Raw genomic sequence first — 18,276 nt, 5'->3', positions numbered from 1 at the left:
TGGCAATCGCTTTAAACTGGGATGTAGTGATTTCTGACGGGCAAGGCTCTCCACTGATGTTGTCTCTCTTAAGACCAATGTGTAACTCCTGCTCCTGCTCCCTTCAGAAGGCATGAAGGGTTCCCAGCAGCTCCACGAGACCAAGCCCTCCCAGGTGCGGTATTTTTGGCTGTAATGCTCATCTGCTGCTGGGTGAACATGAATGGTCACAGCTCTGGCCAAGATGCTTTCTCAGCTCTCCCATGGCTTTAAGTCTCTCTGAGGCTCCTTGGCGTGCATGCATACATGCCTGGCCCGTATGTTGGTTGTTGCACAGATCCCTGCTGTTGAAGGCTGTAGTCTTGGTGTCTCAACGACACGACTGTTACATCCCTGTCAACTTTACCCTGGTCAGCTCAGCCCATGTCCTCAACCGTAACTTAAAAACAGACAGAGAGGTGCAAAACCATCCTACTTTTAAAAGCAAAGGGTTTTAAGATTGCTTTGCTTTTTTTTTTGCTCCTAAATGCACCTGGAAGTGAGACGTTCTCCCGTTTTAAGGCATTCCTCTGGCCACAACTCTCACTACACAGAAGGAGCAAGGCTGTCTTTTCTTGACAAAGGCAATCCCAGTTGGCCAACCTCAGCAGTCTCCTGTGAGGGCTGCAGAAGCTGGGATGTCTAGTCTGCGGTGACTTGGGAAGGTGCAAACTGGCTTCTGAGCTGTCACCCCTACAGACATCCACAGACCAAACCACAGACATGACCTGCTGTTGGGAGACTGAATTTTTGCCTGTGTGCGAGAGAGGGCTCTCTGCTTTTGGTATGAGCTTGGCAGCAACCTTGCTTTTCAAAGTGTGCCTCTAGGAGTGGTATGTTAAGAGGCTGTAGTTCCTGAAACAGCTGCTTTGGTAAGTAATTAAACCAACTCCTCTGAGACCCCATAAACCTTTGACAGCATTTACTAGTAGGTAGCAATTTCAGCTTGATGCAAACATTTGCTGGCTGAGGTGAAACTCTTTATTTCTCAGAGGGATGAGATCTAAACATTTAGGAATAATATCTTATTGGTCTGAAACTGCAGATAAGTGACTTCCAGTGAGGAGAGTGTCCAGCTGCTGTGATCTAATTGATGTCTGCATCCGAAGAAGTGTGGTACAATACTAGTAGTGACTTTAGATCTTCTGGGGACTATAGATATGATTTATAATTGGCACTGTAGCTTTTTAGAGACACTGAGCTTAGCCAGGCCTTTTATATATTGTCCCGTTGAAGTTGTGTGCTTGAATTAGGCATATGTTGAAGTGGCTGATTGTACTGGGGCTGCATTCATCTTAACACGGCGTTGAAAACCTCAGGGTTCACTTAGCAGTAGTGCTTTTGCTGGTGCTTCTGGGCTGATTGACTTCTAACTCTTCTAGATGAACAGTCTTCTGTGAACTGGGCTTATCATACAACTGCAAACAATTCGTGGAGTCCATCCTGGGGATCTATGGGGTGTGCTGTAGAGCTTTGTAAATGAGAGAGGATTGTCTGATTTGGAGGGAGTCCAACTTCAAATGAAGCATAAGTAGAATTGTATTGTTTTAAGGGTTATTGAATATCTCAGTCAGCATCTTCTTACTATGGTGAGACTCATGGAGGGCAGATGTTGATCTTCATTAGCTTCAAGTCAAAACTCGTTGCCTCTTGCTTGAGTGACATCAGGATGAGATGGAGTGACCTTGTTGCTAGCGATGCTTAGGTCAGGCTTTTGAAGAAATGGAGAGGAGGCTTGGACCCTTCTTGTTTTGACTACTGTAAGTATGTAGCTTGTGGGTGGCTTTTCCTTAGACTGGGCTGCTCCAGCATGCCCTGCTGGGGCAAGGTTAGCTTTGTATATGTCAGCGTAGTCATTGTTGTCCTCTCCTGGTATCAGTACTGCATCTTGGGCTGTGGGACCCACTGTCTGCAGTGGTACAGATGCATCATGGTTTGGAAAATCTCTGTTTCCAGGTTTGTATGTGTTCCTTACTGGCTTGGAGCTCCCGTGTTTCATATTTGTGGAGGGTGTACAGAATGGCTGCTTCTTCTGTTGACATGGTAGGTAGAAGAAATTAGGTCAGAAGAACTCTAATTTTGTGTGTGCAAGTGCTAGTCCGTGAGCAGGAAATCTGGAATATATTGTCAATATATTGTAGCTTCAGTGGCTTGGCCTCAGCAGGACCGAGTGGGCCTGGATTGTGTATGTGCACGGGGGATTTTTTTACTTTTCTTCCTTCAGTAGTGGTGTTGGCTATACCTTTGCTGGCTGGCGGCTACAAATCCACACTTATGTCTTAAATTGAACAGGTAATAGTTGAAAGAGTAATCCAGCTTTATTGACTGAAAAGCCCAATGCGGTGATTAGTTCTTATTTAATTTTGCTGTTGCCAACTATTGGCAGGTCTTAACATTTTGGAAAGGAAAGAGATGCATGTGTGGTGGCTGGAGCTTTACTGCAGCAAGAAGCTAGGGAGAGGAGTGGTTGGAGACCCGGGAGAGCTGATTTATGGTTTAGGAAGAGGAGATGGGCAGAGCACAGAAGTGGCTCTCTGTCGGGGCTGGAGGAGCAGCTCCTGGTGAGATGCTGAAGAGGAATGGTTCAAACAGATTTGTAAACAGGCTTCTCTCAGCTGTCAAGTGGAGAAATTTTTCTCCTGTTAATAACTTAGCCTTGACAACAGTTTTTCTTTTGCCGTATAGGAGTGTTGTTTCTTGACTAACATCTTCGTTTAAGATACGGAGCTGGGTGTTTGGGGGTGAGGGAGGACAAACTGCTTCTTCAAAATGAAAACAAAACCCTCATCGAGTTCCTTATTACTCCTCCAAGTAGAGCAGCTTGTATTGCTTGAGTAGGCAGGAGGTGCAGTGGTAGATGGCATTGATGATAGCTTGTCTTGTGAGTCGCTGGATGGGTGGGCGAAGGAGGGGAAAAGTACCAAAGCTAGGAGGAGAAGACGTGAGATTAAGCAATCCCCGTGAGGGCTGAATAGCATCCAGTAGTCCAGTGTGGTTCTGCTTCACTACTTGGCTTATGACCAAAGCAAAATATCTCAAAAAAACCCAAAAACCCAAAACCAAAACCTGTGCAGCTTGTTGAATTTTTTTTGCACTGCTTTAATGGGCAGGCTTAGGGCTATGTCTGTGTGATGGGAAGGCAGCATTTGAAGCTCAGAAAGGTAATGTCCCCAGCCTCTTTTTCTGGAAGTTCCCAGTAACTCAATCAATATTTCGTTGCCTTGGCCTTTGCCTTCCTGCTTTGCTTACTGGTGTCTGCGGCTTTGTTAGCAATCCTCTCCTAGCTTTTGCAGTCCATCTTCGTGTTACTCACAGGGCTTTTAACTAGAATTGCCTTGGAGACAGAGACTACTAGTAGGTGACTAAAAAGCAACTGTGTCTTCAAATGTTCCATTTTTCTCTGATTACATGCCATTTGGGGTAGCATCCCCAGGGTGATCTGGACCTTATTCTGTCAAATCATACAAGTGCTTCAATTCCTGCTGTAGAAGCCAGGGTAAAAAGTTTGGCAAAATGGGTGAGTTTATGTGTCTTCAGAGGAAATAGCAGTTGACTTCTTAGAGCTTGGCATTGCTTAGGTCCTGATGTTTGGGAGATGTGCGTGGCTGTCTACAGAGCCTCTGACTTTGCTAACACGAAGGATGGCTTCACAGAGCATGGCCCAGCTCGGACATTTGGCCTTGGGGAAACAAAGTCTGGGCTAGTATATAGTGTGTGAACTAAAGGCTTGATCCTCATACTCGTTCCTCATAGTGATGTTTTGAATAATCAGAAATACATTATCCCGATGGTAATTTTACGTGTGGAACTGTACTGCTGAAGGGCTTTTCTGACTCTACTGCATTCCTCACGAAGCCTTTCTCACACTCTGAATTAACAATCTTCCTCTCCTCGTTGGAGCTTTGTGGGGTTAGAAGACTCAACTTTCTCCAGGCGGTTGTGTACGTACACTACATCTCTAGACAACCGCTTGTGTTGAGAGTGCTGCCCATTGCCGTCATGCCAAGCTGCATGACGCTGGGTGGGATTATGGCTGTACTGTGCTGTCTGCGTGCCCTGGCATTGCTATTAATTTACGAGAGCCAACTGTTTGGGAAGAATGACCCTTTGGTGCTTGCCAGTGCCAAAATCTCTCCTTGCGACTGCCAGGACTTGTCGAAGCAGAGGCACCTGTGCACAGGCAGAGCTCACTGGTCTAGTATTGGGGGTCGTGAGTAAATGGCTTTGTAAGCCTGCTTTGGTTCTTGAGGATGCCTGATCAGTTTAATAGGCTCTCCTGTTGAGGCTGTTTTATTATGGAGCTGTAAGGCAGAGGCTCATAAAATCCTGATGTTTGGGAACGTTAGTTGCACAGGCTGTAATCTTAGTGGAGATTAAAAAAAACCTCTTCTAGTGCCATGGAGTTGCTTCAGCTAACTAGTGCCTGGGGATGCTCCTCTGTTACTGACCCATAACTGCGCGCTGCCCCCAGTTATACAGTGTGTTTTCCTTCTCTAGGGTTATAACATTTGCTTAATGACTGGTTATCTCCATGATTTTTGGCTGGAAGTTGTCATTAGCTGCTCAGAATTGTGGGACTAAGTGCACAGTGATTATAGAGGCTCTGATCTCTCATTTCCCCTCCCGTGCATTCACAGCAATCGTGGTTTAATTGGTGTGCCCCTCGGTTCCCCCCAGCACCTCTCCACTGTCTCCTCATGTAACCCTTCCTGTTACTTACCTTTTGTGTGGGCTAGAAGGGAGAAAAATGAGGCTCCTTCGAGGAAAACAAGAAATTTTGGTGTACAGACTGTGCATAAATGCTTCTTTTGTTTATGGACGTCTGCATGGCCGTATTTAAGGACAGCTAACTTGTGATCCGCTAACTTGGTGGTCACCATAGCCAACACCACCAGTATGCACCTGCAAGCTGACTTAGGGCCTGGATATGGATATTACTCTCCAAATAGTCTCCTCAAGCAAAGTGTTGGCTCTTTTGGGCCTTGGCCTCGTTGAGACGTCATGGTGTAGGCGAGGACATCTTTCAGCTTTAGCTCTGCAGGGTCTGGGTTAGGCAGAGCCGGGCGGTTTTAACCAGGAGCGTGCTCCTGCTGCGAGCCCCGCTGCTGCATGCTCCATGCCGATAAGCCCTTCAAAAGGGATGCCTGTTTTGTTGCTGAAATTTGGATACGTCCTGCTTTAACATCCACGTACAGCAGTCCCTTTTCTGATAATGCAGCAGTTTTAAATATACTGTTTATCGAAATAAAGTGGACTCTTTTTTTTTTTCCTGTGATGTTGCTGGAAAAGATGATGCTCTTGCCTTGTTCTGTGTCTCAGACTGGTTTTAGCCACTGAGACTTCAGTAGCACTGATTTTCCTGGAAGGTGGGTGAGGAGCATAACAATTTCCCCCTTGAATTTGAGCCTGTCCTGGCTGCAGCTGTGGAAGCAGGGTCAGATCCTGGCACGGGACAGCTCGGGTGCCAGCCTGTCCCTGGCCGGAGGACCACTGGGTCTGTGCAGCCCCTGCCACGGGTGCCACTATGTACAACATTTCCCATCCCATGAGCAGCTGAAAGATCCTCTTGTTGAGTGTTCCGTTGCTTCATGAAGAGCCCCGTGCCTGAGTTTGCTCCCGTGTCTTCTGGCACGAATTCCGAGTAACTTGTCCTCCTCAACGAGCCTTTGTGTGCCGTGCCTGACGAGCGGCCGCGCCAGGTCCAGTGACACCTTCCTATAGAGAAAACTACAGCTGGGCTCTTCTGGGAGTGGGGCACTGAGCCTGCACCACCCCAGAAAGCTTACCTTACTTTTTTTTTTTTTTTTTAAAACTAAAAAGAAGCTCTTTCTTTCCTTAGCAGGAAATGGTCGATCTGTGCGTCGCTGCAGGTCTATAACGGGAATAGCTGATAGTCAGCGATGTGCAAATGTCCGCCGGCATCCCTGCGGCTCTGCAACCCCTGCCTGGGCTTGCGCGGCTGCCCCTGCCCTGCCTGCCCCTCCTGGGGCTGGCGTGGGGGCTGTGGCCGCTGCTGGCCCCTACGGACCCAGGACGAGCTTTTAATTTCTAGGGCTTGGAGCTAATATGGTCTGAAATCGGCTCTGCCTTGCTGCGGTGCGAGGGTGTTGGGGTCTGCCGAGCACAGCCCCGGCTGGCACTGGGTTTTGCCTCTGCCCTTGCTCCTGCCTGCCTTTCTGCTCCCCTCCTTTCAAGCAGGCTGGGACCCTACCTTGGTGTACAGGCTCTCGGCAGAGCCTTGGTGCTACTACAACCATACAAATCGTTTTCTGTCTGAAGCTAATGTAGAGCTGAAAATTAATCTGTGGGTTTGTCTTAAATGCGGGTTCTTTCCCTCCATTTTAAACAGTGCATCTTCTTTTCCTAAGCTAACAGATCACCTCATTTTTTTTTACTTTTATTGTGGGCTTGTTATTTAGTCCAGATGTTTTCAGTTAAAAAAAAATAATGCAATAGTGTTTGTGAAGGCAGTCTAGCGTGTGGGAAGAGGAGGCTGCGGTAGCAGGAGGGTTGCAGCCTCACCGACTGCGTGTCCCTCTTCGATGTGGGAGAGGGCATCAGCAGAAGGTGGTAGGTGCCAGGCTGGAAGCAGCTGTGTGTACTGAGCTTTGAGGCCACCTCCAGCCAAGTGCAACCCAGCACGCTGCTGTGAGCCCTGATCTGCAGCGCGGGCTATATTTGGTCTGAGATTACTCCCTGCTTGGCCTGGATTGGTCCCCGTCGGGGCTCTGCGGGGTGGATTTCTTTTCCCCTGGCTAACATAAAAGCCCCCATGCAGCATGCCTCTGTATTTTCCTCCCTTGCTGCCCGCTCCAGCCTGCCCGAGCTGCTGTCACCGCTCTCTGGTACCCTCCTGAAGCATCTCAGCTGGGGCTTTGCGGGGTGCAAGGTGCAGGATGTTCCCCTGGTACCAGGGAGAGCCTATTCCCCAGCAGCCATTGAAACGCACAGCTCTTTTCTGTGTAGGAACCCATCCAGGAGAGGCCAGTGGAAAGAGGGAATTTTTCCCCCCTGCCCACCCCATCCTCTGCTTTGTATTTTCTGGAAGGGCCATTAATAACACATTACTCCTGGGCGCTAACAGTGGCTGTTGGGAAGAAGTGTTGTCCCTTCGACCAGGGAAAAAGCAAGGCCGAGGAGGGCAGCGTGGCTGGGAGGAGAGATCAGCCCCCTCTGCTCGCAGACGGCGTATTGCCGGCATTCCCGGTGTGTTTCCATGGCTGTGCCGAGATGGGGCTGCTTGTGCCAGCACTCAGGGAAGAAGTGTCACTCAGTGCCGTGCTGCGAGATGCCCAGTTACCTTGGCGATGCTTCTGGAAAAAACCCGGAGAGGAATTGGGATGCAGGGGGGACGGGCAGCAGAGAAATTGCTCCCAGGAGGGTGGGAGCTGGAGAGGGAACCGTGGATGGTGGGAGCAGTGGGGGAAAGCCATCCCGGTGCACGAGCTGCCCCTGGTTAGCACAAAGCTGCCCTGGCCAAAGCGGGGTGGTGGCAGCGGAGGCAGGCGTGGGGCTGGGGGGTCTGCAACCAAGTGATGGATGGACTGGGGTAAACCTGATGGAGCCGCACCACGTCTGATGTTTGCACACGTTAGAGGAGTGAGAAGTGACCTGGAATGGTGGGAGGGAGTACTCTTTGGTTTGAGGATTTGTGGAAAGAGGTTGGAAAACACATTGCAAAGAGGAGTTCTTTTTATCAGAAATGGCCAGCTGCATCCCTGCATGTTTCTCCAAACCTCCTGATCATCTGCCCTAGGCACAGCTTTCTTCTCCCTTAATCTCCTAGTGAATATTCAAAAATAGATATACTTGTAGCACTGGAAAAGCCTCTTTCAGAGTTGTTTCGGCACTGCAGAGAACAACCCTTAGGGAAGACACTCAAAAAATAAAAAGCAGCTGCTGCCATGTTTCCCCCCTTCCTTTCTCACCCAGTTTGTGGAAACCCGGTGTACCGCCGGTTCCCTTTCCCATCTGTTCATGGCGTTTCCCTGCCTGGTCCCAAGGCAGTAAAGCCACGGGATGTCCGCACCCGGCCGAGTTGCTGCGTACTAGAAACCTGTTGTGCTGCAGCTTCACCCGTAGTGCCCGAGTGTCCGGCTGAAGGTTAGTTGGGGTATATTTGCATCAGGGCAGACGTGTCCTCCGTGGTCTCCAAGCCTTCTCCACCCAGCTTCCCTGCCCTTTGCTGCAGATGGTCCCACCGAAGGCTGAGCTGGGGCTCCCACCCTTGGAGCTCCCCGGGGAAGCTGCGCATATAGCAGAGAAATGGGCAGAAGTAGGATGTGGCGTTTCTAAACATACGGGGTGATTAGAGGGGTTGCTGTGACCCTGCCATGGAGGTGTGCCGAACGCTGGCAGGTACGTGGCAGCGCACATTCTGGGCCGGGTGGAAAGCTGCCTCAGTCACGTCAAGACTTGGATTAATTTACTTGCGGCGTTATTAGTATGTTGAACCTTGCATCTCAGCTGCTCACAAAGACCCAGTGTTTGACTTTTGGACCCAGAAGTCGTCTTGAGCTGATGTCGGCTTTGTAATGAATGAAACCTCTATGTCCGTAACGTGGTGGTGGGTGTCCCTCTCCCGTCTCCCAAGGAGCGCTGCTGGCTGATCCTCCTTTGCCTGTTAGAGCCGTCAATTGACCCGTCTGCATCCTCTCGGGTCGCAGCTGGCAGCCCTTTGCTCACTGGGATGCCAAGTCGTTCGATAGCTCAAATGATTCAAAATCCAGCAGGGAGGATGGGTGGTGGCGTGGGAGCCAGGGGCACCCGTGCCCCGGGTGGGTGGGTGGGTGGGCTGGGGGGGCCGCAGGGGTGCGAAGCTCCCCAGGGTGCCGAGATGCCTCGGCGTCCGCCAGCTTCCACGGGGATCACGCTATCCAAAATTGGAGTGATGAGTACAGGAGAAGGAGGAGGAGCGGAAGAGTATAAATAAAGCTTCTGGAAGGGGAAAACCCACCGAGAGGAGAAAATAGCAGCGCTGGTTTATTCTTTCCCCACCCTCCCTCGTACCTCTCTGCTCGTATCGTCTTTTAACTGTGCCGATGGGTGCACTCCAGCTTCTGCACGCGTGTGTGCTTGTGTGCGACTGCCCTTCCCCTAGCTGGGCACAGACTGGGCAGAGGGGGGTCTGGGGACGGGTTTTGATGCTTCGGTGCCACCGTCCAAATCATTGTGTCCTCATGTAGCACTGCCCTAGATCTGCTCGTCTCAGTTGACAAATCAGAATGTCAATGGGCAGGATGCACCAAAACAAAAATGGCATTTACGCCAAGTAACACTAATGCTGCTGACCTCAGGAATAGACCTGGAAAACCCTGTTTTGAGCCCCAAAGTGACATCCTGCCAGTTAGCTTGTTTTATTCCAAAGCTGATGTATAAGAAAACTTAAGTTTTAATAGCCAATAATTACTGTTCCGTTTAAAACATACACCGAGCGTTCATATTTCAAGCAGATGATAGTCAAACGGGTCGCTGCTCGCTCACAGGCACCAGCCTGGTATCTCCCAGCCCAGATGCTGGAGGTGGGCAGCACTGGGCAGAGCCGCGCTGCCAGTGGTGCTGCGGCTGCCCGCGCCAGGAGGGCTCGGCAGGGCTGCCACCGGGACGGTGCCGTGCTTCTGCTTGTCGTCACTGTAATGCTAATCCCAGGGCTGCCCGAAGAGCTTAACAGACTCAGAATATTTGTCAGTGAAATGTTGATCTGTCTTTGTCGAATGTTTATTTTTACAGAAATCTGTGAGTATTGCTTATTGAATTTTTTTTTTTCTTTCCCCTTCTTTTTCTCCTAGGATCCTGCAGGAATCTTTGAACTGGTGGAGCTTGTTGGCAATGGTACCTATGGGCAGGTCTATAAGGTAAGGGCTCCACCTGAAGTGATCCTGTTTGCCTTGGCCATGCGTTGAACACGGAGCATCCCAGCACATCGTCTTGGCTAGGTTTGACCTGTTTCAGGCCTGACAAGAAGCCTTGCTGAACTCCGGCCTTTTGGTTTTGTGTGCAAGTACCACGTAACTCACAGAGCTCTTATAATAAGCAATTCATATTAGTTCTGAAACTGCCACTAAAAAATAAATCGCTTTTTTTTTCTCTTCCCCCAGTTGCTTTTTATTGATTATATGATGAGGAGGGAGTGAAAAGTCTGTGCTTTAATAGATAAATCTCGATCTCTTCTAAGAGCTGAGTTTACGGCTGCAATAGGCTGCCAAATGAGTTTGCTACAGTCTAGTGCTCTGCTCACACGCAGGCTGGCTGCCGCCCTTTCCACCGGCAGAAACCTGCTGTAGGAGAAAAAACACAACCGTCAATAGGCTTGCTTTAAATTTCTATAAACATCTGGAAGCAGCTCCCCAGATGAGAATAATGAGGGGGCTGTGGAGAACAGAATTTTAAACCCATTAACTTCTGTACAAGAATGTTTAAAATGTCCATTCTCTGCTAAATTACATCACCCGTCCTAAACACCTCTTAGCTTGGGGGATTTCCAGATTTTGTCATCTTGGTGGGTTTTTTTGTGGATGATTCTTGTGGGGTTGGGGAGGGATTGAATAGTTTCAAAGTCTGGGTTTATCTGCACTTTATATATTGGTGGGGAGATATTTCTCAGCACAGTTGCATGAGGAATTTGCCAAATATTTCGGGTCTGCTGGGAGACAACAGCTTCCCAGGCCCCATTCTCCAAAAACTTCTGTATGTATGGGCACCAGTTCTGTGTATATGTGTACTTGTGTGTGTGTGTGTGGGCACAGAGATCCTATTTACCCGCTATGCCCATACTATCTTTTGACTATAGAAAAGAATATATTCATGTGCTTCTACTGCATTGCTTGGAAGCCATAGCTCTTGCCTGTCATGCGGTAAAAGACAACGAGCTGCCCCTGCTGAAGAGAAGAGAAGGGTGCTTAAAAAGCTACCTGTCAATAAATATTTGTTCTGAATTGTGATTTCACCATCCTCCTGCTGTAGGCTAATCCCATCAGTATGAGGATAGAGGGGTTGAAGTGAGCCGAAGATTAACTGGAACTGCTGGAGTTTCAAGCGTGTGAATTTTTTAACTGGAATAAGTTTAAAAAAAAAAACCAAAAACAAAGGGACACCCACCCCTCCCCCCCCTCCCGCCAAATTGTTCTTATCAAGGTTATATTCCAGGGAGCCTTCCCCTCTGGTATTGGTTGTTTTTCCACCGTGCGCTCCCCATCACAAGAGCTCCCTTCTGAACTGTTTTTCTTCTCAGCTGCTAAAATAATGGTAGAGGGTGACCTAATTTTAACTGGTGCATATTTCTAACAATCAGTGGAAACTATGTGCCTTTAACGGCCTTTTGAAAGCGTCATGTTTTTGTGGAGAGCAGAAAAGGGAAATAAGCTAGCTGGTGCTGGCGCTGCTGGTTGCATGGCTCTGCTGATCGCGTTTCCTCTTGCTGTGTTTGATTCTTTCGGTGCGTCTGTGTGTTACCTTATGGGGTGAAAAAAACCACCCAGAAACGTTCAAGTGTAGGCTTTCTGGGAGCTGAACACTTCTGTGTTCCCTTTTTGTCCTGCTGTACAAGAAAAAATCCTCTTCTTAATGGTTTTTAACTTGCTGGAGTAATCAGGTTGTCCTCGGTGTGATTCACTTGGTACCGGTGCCAGACGGGATGGTGACGGGGGTGGAGGGGGGAACGCTGCTATCCAAACCGAATTAGTAAGTATTGAGGTATGAGTTCAGGCTAAGACTGACTTCAGAGCTCTCTTAAACTGAAGTCTTGGAATAGCACCCGCTCTATAAACAAAAGGAGACTTTGATATAAAGCATACATAACTGTTTATGGTGTCCCACCCTAAAACCCAGCGCAGAAATAAGATCTCTGCGATTCTTTTCCTCCAGATACCACCGCTGTATTTATCTCTCGCAGCAAAGCAAATGGATCAACTTTCAAGACACACAGACCTTCTGGCTCCCTCCTAAAACAGCCTTTAGAAGTGGTCCATACCTAGGAGCAGTGTCTTCTGTAATTAGATGCTTGTTCCGCTGCCATTTCAAACCCATCTCAGGCGAGGCTGGGGTATTTCCACCCCTCTGTGCTGGTGCTACTGGAGGTGCACCATTGCTGTCCTCTTAGAGGCTGTGCGTACCTCTGGTTGTATTTTTGGATGTAGAAGGAATAATTCATTGTCGTGTCTGCTCTGGTGCTGGCTTCCTAGCCTGAGCTTTGGAGGTCCATCCCCTGCGCTCTCTGCCAGGAGCTTGGTGAGCATCACCTCCCCTTCACATGGCTGGTCCCTTTCTGAAGCAAGAAGAGTAACTCTCTCATTGGGAGGAGGCAAAAGTGAGGTGCTTATTCCAGGCAGGCGAGAGCATCTTATATTTGTGTGCTGCGAGACTGCTGAAACAGGACTGCAGCCCTGATGTTTCCCCCAGAAAACCTGACTTAGCACCCAGCTCTAACACTGCCACATGGCCGTATTTGTGTTGGAGACTACAGGTGTCCTGGTGGTAACCAGCTGGCCTGCCCAGGACCTGGAGGGACACATACAAGGTGCAAACCTCCCATTGATCCCATGGGATAAAGTGCACAGTTACGTTGTTCTGACAATTGAATGATAGCATGGCCCAAGGGTGGGTAGCCTGAGAAATGTCTGGTAGTACCACAGTAACGGGAGTGTCGCGGAAAGGAATGGTTTGGACCGCTTAAAGAATGCCTCCAATGGTATTAGCAAAAATGATTTAATAGGAATTTATATAAAAGCACGACTTCACAGAATTCAATGGCAAAGTTCACTCTGTTACTTAATACATGGATGAAACGTACACAGGAAAATTAAGTTAGAAACAAACTAGAATAATGTATACAGAAACAGAAGATGCGATAGGGCAAAAGAGAAACATACAAAGGAAAATAGGGTTAGAATTGATTTATCGTGATTGGTACAGAGATTGGGAATGTAAAAAGGTAGGGGAGACCCTCCTGTTGAGTCACGAGGTTCAGAGAAGACCCCCTTGCTTTCTAAACTCCTGTCGGAGTCTAGGTGTGGCTGGATCAAGTCCTAGTCCCAGACTTGGTCAATGGTTTATATCTAAAGTGATTATAATAGCAGTGTGAGATTCGTTCACAGTTGAATAAAGTTCACAATGGTCACTTATGTATAGATTTGAAAAGCAATATTTGTAATATACTTGCTATAGAATATTCAGGTTAGTACATACACACATGCACAAAGACACTAAGAGATATACATATAAGCAAGTAAAAGAGGTATACCTGTTAAAAATTCCCTTCGAGTTCAGTGAAAATATTCAAGTCAAATGCTTTGGCATCTTTCTCAAGGGGCGAATGGTTGAGCCTCAAGAAGCGGAGAGTATCAGCCCAAGTCTTGCCGGCTTTCGGCGACAGACCTCCGATCTTCGCAAACTGAAGAGTTTGCGAGCCCCGAGAGGCATCCCACTCGGGGGAGATGCCGGTCACAGCTGCTGCGGTCCAGGAGAGCTCAAAGGGTCTCACTTAGTACTGCTGTTTATAAGTTCATGAAATGATTGGGCTATAGTCATCAGCAAATTACTGGGATTCCAGTAGTGCTGGTACCATTTCACATGAGTTACGATTCAGATACGGGATGTTCTAAGGCTGTCGGAGAATCAGTTAAGATTCAGATACGGGATGTTCCAAGGCTGTCGGGAGAGGACTGAGATATATCCCAAGGTTGTCAGAAAATAACTAATTATCCCTATTCCCATCCCCAGCCTGTGCCAGGCAGGAGTCCTTGGTACGGTCAGTGCAGCTCCCTGTCTTAGCCGTGCAAGAGTTCCTGGCGCAGTCAAGGGACGCTTAACCGCCCAACTCATTACACTAATGCTAAGGCGTAGCGAGACTTCCAGAGTCCGTAGATCGGCCCAGAGATGGGGAAGAAATGCAGCACCACAGGGAGCCATCAGAGAGCAGTGGTTCAGGGAGCCGGCCTCAGGATCCACTGTGTTGGAAAGCTTGGGGAGACCCTACCACAGCACACGCCTTCTCCTTGCTCGTAGGAAAAAAAGAACGTATTGGCCAAGTCCGGTGCCCGCTAAGAGCTCCCAAAGGGAACGCACCCCTCCGCCGAAGCATGGGCACCGGGATGAAGCTCGCTGCCCATCTTGCTTTGATCCTGCTTTCTGGGTCATGATCCGAAGATCCCTTTTGGGTGGTACCCAATGCTTCTGTAAATCAAAGCCTTGTTCCCTGCGGCTTGTGTTCCAGAGGCAAAGGTAACTTGTTCGGATTGATCTCTGTATTTTCAAGTAAAGGCCTTTCTTTGCTCAGGACTGCAGGTTAAAACAGCACTCTGGTGCTTCCCAGCTCTGGCCATACCCCAGTGACACCTGAATGCTGCAGGAGCCCTCAGCAGCAACCCGCTCTGCTCTCTCTCCTCTAACCCCAACCACAAGCTCTTCACTTTGGATAATTGCGGAGGGAAATAACGTTCCTCGTTCGCTGCTTAACAATCTCTTGTGAATAGCTTGATTTTTATTTTAATGAGAGACCGCACCGTTGATGGTTTATCTCTCTAATTGAATTGGAAGCTTTTCTTTATTTTCTAATAATCCTGCATCTAATGTTACAGATTGTAAACTGTTTTTGATAAAAGGCTGAGAGCTTGCTAGCTCCTCTGCCAGACATTGTTGCAGTAGTGGATTTTTGTGTCCTTGGATTTTCTTTTTTTTAATTTAAGGTGTTTAAAGAAATGGCTAACAGGCATACGGTGAGTTGGAGTTGGGGAATTGAGCCATTGCCTCGCTGTTTTTTAGCAGGTAGCTGATGGCTGAAGCAAAACTGTAAACACAAAAATCACTAAGACCCTTTAGAGAATTATCTAAAGTGTGAGGAAATGCTGCTTTTACGTTCCAGAACATTATTATTACTGCTTATCTCTACTTTGCATTAGAGAGCAAGCAAAAAGTCCTTAAAATACTGTGTATGCTTAGATTGCCTGGATAAATCACAGCATCAGGGCCGCGACTGCTGGTGTGTCACACACCAATAAATACATGGGTTGAAAGAAAAAGGACACTAGGTTACTCAGAAATACCTCTCCAACAGATAGTTACACAGCTGGGGGAAGACTTGCAGTGGGCTACTTATTGTGCACTGAATATGTTAAAAACCAAAGCAATCCCCTGCTGGTTTTAGACCTGCTTAGCCATGGGCGTTCGCACGCTGGCCTGTGCACAGCGTCGCCAAAGCAGGATTTTGATGCAAGCTTTTGCAATAGTGAAAAAAATCAGTAAATAGGTCAGATGGTAACCTTTGCCTCTCTCATCTTGTGTAGTTTTACAGCATTGAGCCGGGAAATAAATGATGTTGAGATTACATACGCACATGCTTCTTCCCAACCGTACCAGGAGGACAACGGTCATTAATGCCAAGTGCTGCTTTGCTGAGTGCCCTGGGGATGCAGCTCTCCATTTACAGCTTTAGCAAGGCTTTATTTTACAGGGTACAAGATACAGTACTGTGGGCTAACTCCATAACTGCACAATAACTATTGATTGTTTAATTAGCTGGTAAATGCCATATAATCGCTAAGCCATTACGCAGCATTATTCTGCGCTCTAATTTAGAGCGTGTGGGATCCACGAGCCACAAGCCTTACAGCCGTGGCTCGCCGGGGAGCTCCTCCACCATCATCAGAGGATGGGGCAGGGCAGGGGTCACCCCCCAGGAGCCACCTCAGGGTGCCACCAGCCACCTCCAGGCAGGACGCCTGGCCCTGGGCTGTCCCTGTCCCCTGCCAGCCCAAGTTAGGCAGCCATTTGAAGAGGACACGGTTTTTGCAATTGCTCGTTGTTGCGCTGCGTTGTGTCTGTCTGGGGTATATTACATGGGGGGTGGCGGGGGAGGATGAAGAAATGCATCCCAAGGTCTTTTGTCAGGGTTTATTTATTTATTACCCAGCTGGCGTTTGCCAGAAGCCAGGACTGATCCACCTGGAGGCAAACCCCCAGGTTTGACCCAGTAGATGAAGAAGTTGAGGTGCGTGGGTATGAGAAAGTGAGTAAAGCATTTGAAATCCAAGGTTGCCTGTTGCTGGAGAGCTGGAAGCAGCAGGGCTGCTGGGACACTTTGGTCCCTGAGTCAAACTCCTGAGACTGTCCCAAGCCCAAGCCTCTTCTCGGTAACATTGTCCCGGAGTTTGTAGATGCCAGACGAGGAGGGATAACTCGTGTCCTGCCCTCCCGGGTGCTGTTTGTGCGCTCCCCCGCACAGCGGCATCCTTCCTAGTGGCACCCCTGGGCATCCCACCGCTGCGGGCTGGTGAGGTAGCAGGTGAATATGCTAAAGAAAGGCTTTTAGAAGACTTTTTTTTTTTACTTTTTTTTTTTTTTTTTTGAGGGGAAGTATGAGAAAATAACTAATGTGCGGTCTGTGCCACGTTTAGCCTGCCCGAGGTCTGGCTCAGCCCGGCTGCTGCTGATCAAGCGCTGGGCCCTTGCATCAGCCCTGGTGAGAGTAGAGACTCTGCGGGTTCCTGGGTCATTATTAGCAGTTCAGATAATTAGCCTGAGTCAAGAATGACATTAATTGTTTTTAATAATCAGTTGTTTTATTGTCTCTCTTTCCGAAAGGCTGATGGTCAATAGTTGGATAATTAATCACTGTTGCTTTTAGCCGTGTGGAAGAAGTTACCATGCTGCACACAATTAATATTTCCTGGGGATTGTTGCTGTAAAGAATTAATCTTAGTTTACATACACAGCTTTTATAGCTGAAGACTGACTGCTGTGCCTTGCTTGAGAGACCGGGCTGAATGCATGCAACCCACGCGCGCTGCCTGCAGACCGGGTCATGCTGCTGGCCACCCCTTTTCCAAACACCCGTCCTGCGGTGGTGGCTGCTGTGTGATGGTCCTGAGCGTGCCGAGGGCACCTGGTGCCCGCTTTCACGGGCCACCAAAGGAATTCAGAGCTCCATTGTCTTTCAATCTAAACAAACAAGCTTTAACAGCCAGCTATTGCATTTGAAGGTGCATTATAAGCATTTCCCTTTTCCCACCTTCTTGTTTATAAAATGAACTGTGGCGTTGTGAGGTTGGGTGTGACTTGAGCCAGATAGGTTCTTCTAGCATCGTATCCTTGGCTTTGGGTGCTTCTTTTTGTTTTCAACCTCTTCAGAGATTGCTTTTGCTGCATGGCAGGGCAGGCTGAGTGTGACCGCATGCGCGTGTATGCATATAGCCATCCCTCGTCATGGTCGGACGGTTGCTGCAGACTGAGGCAAACACATGAGGGCTTGGTACCCTCTGATTTGGGTAGCTCCCTGGCTTTCCCCATGATTTGGTGCTGCGCTGAGAGCCTGCTCCATAGGGCTGAGACAGGGAAGCACCTTGTCTCTGCCCCACTGGTGCAGCAGAGCATTTAACCAGCGCCGAGCATCCAGGGCTCTTCTTTCCGCTGGGATGGTTTTGGTGGTGGCTGGGACTGCTCACATCCACGTCCAGATATGGACCTGCGTGGGTGGGCACCGGCCGCTCAGCATCTTCAAGGTCGCTTAAGGGCCGCCCGAGTGTGAATGGATTTATGAGACTTACAAGCTGCTTTATAATCCTTTCATATTACAAGCACAGTATTAAATATTAAGCCATTGTTTCCGCTGGGATGGCTCCCCGTGCCGGCAGAGAGGATGACGGTGCTGCCGTGTGAGGATGCTTGCTGGGCTGGGGGTCTCTGCTGCTGCCGTAGGCACCGGCTCATGGGTGGTGCTGGGCTTTTATCAGCTCTTATTGGGTTGCGGGAAGGGGCTGGGCTGGCATACTGGTATGTGATAACACGTGCTAGTGTTATCAGAAGGAAAACAGGCGACCTCAATTTATCAGCTTCCCTGTGATGTTAAAATACATCTAGAAGAGAAGGTCCTTTCCTTGCTGACTCAAATGGGGTATGTGTGTTTCTGAAACGGGGACTTGTTTTTGCCGTGCAGGCAAGGAAGTCTTAACTGGAAAATGCTTAAAATGATGTTTCACTCTTAAAAAAAATAAAAAATAAAAAAGCAAAAAAAAAAAAAAAAAAGAAAAAGCTTTGTTACCAGAGCAACTGGTACATCTTGTGCTGCTTCATTTCTCTGAAACACAGAGAGAGCCCTCAGCCCTCCCTCCCTCCCCACAAGAAACCAGCCCACACACACCTACGCACCAATATGTCACATTAACTTCGCTGCTTTCTGAATAATGTAAGGGAAAGGTGCTTTTTACATTTCAGTCCTATAGAACACAGGTTATAAAAGGTGATTAAAAATGTTCCTGTATTGCCTTC

At 48.5% G+C, this 18,276-nt stretch overlaps 1 protein-coding gene across 11 annotated transcripts in view; it reads left to right on the top strand.

Moving 5' to 3' along the window:
• Positions 1-18,276, top strand: part of TNIK (TRAF2 and NCK interacting kinase) — a 168,616-nt gene that overhangs the window by 19,266 nt on the left and 131,074 nt on the right. For all 11 annotated transcript variants that reach the window (XM_030027622.2, XM_030027623.2, XM_030027630.2 and 8 more), the window contains one exon: positions 9,807-9,872. In XM_030027622.2, the coding sequence (XP_029883482.1) occupies positions 9,807-9,872 (66 nt within the window). The remainder of the gene's footprint in view (positions 1-9,806; positions 9,873-18,276) is intronic.

The sequence above is a fragment of the Aquila chrysaetos genome, chromosome 10, assembly GCF_900496995.4.
Source record: "Aquila chrysaetos chrysaetos chromosome 10, bAquChr1.4, whole genome shotgun sequence".
Classification (NCBI taxonomy): domain Eukaryota; kingdom Metazoa; phylum Chordata; class Aves; order Accipitriformes; family Accipitridae; genus Aquila; species Aquila chrysaetos.
This window is presented reverse-complemented; position numbering and strand designations above follow the sequence as displayed.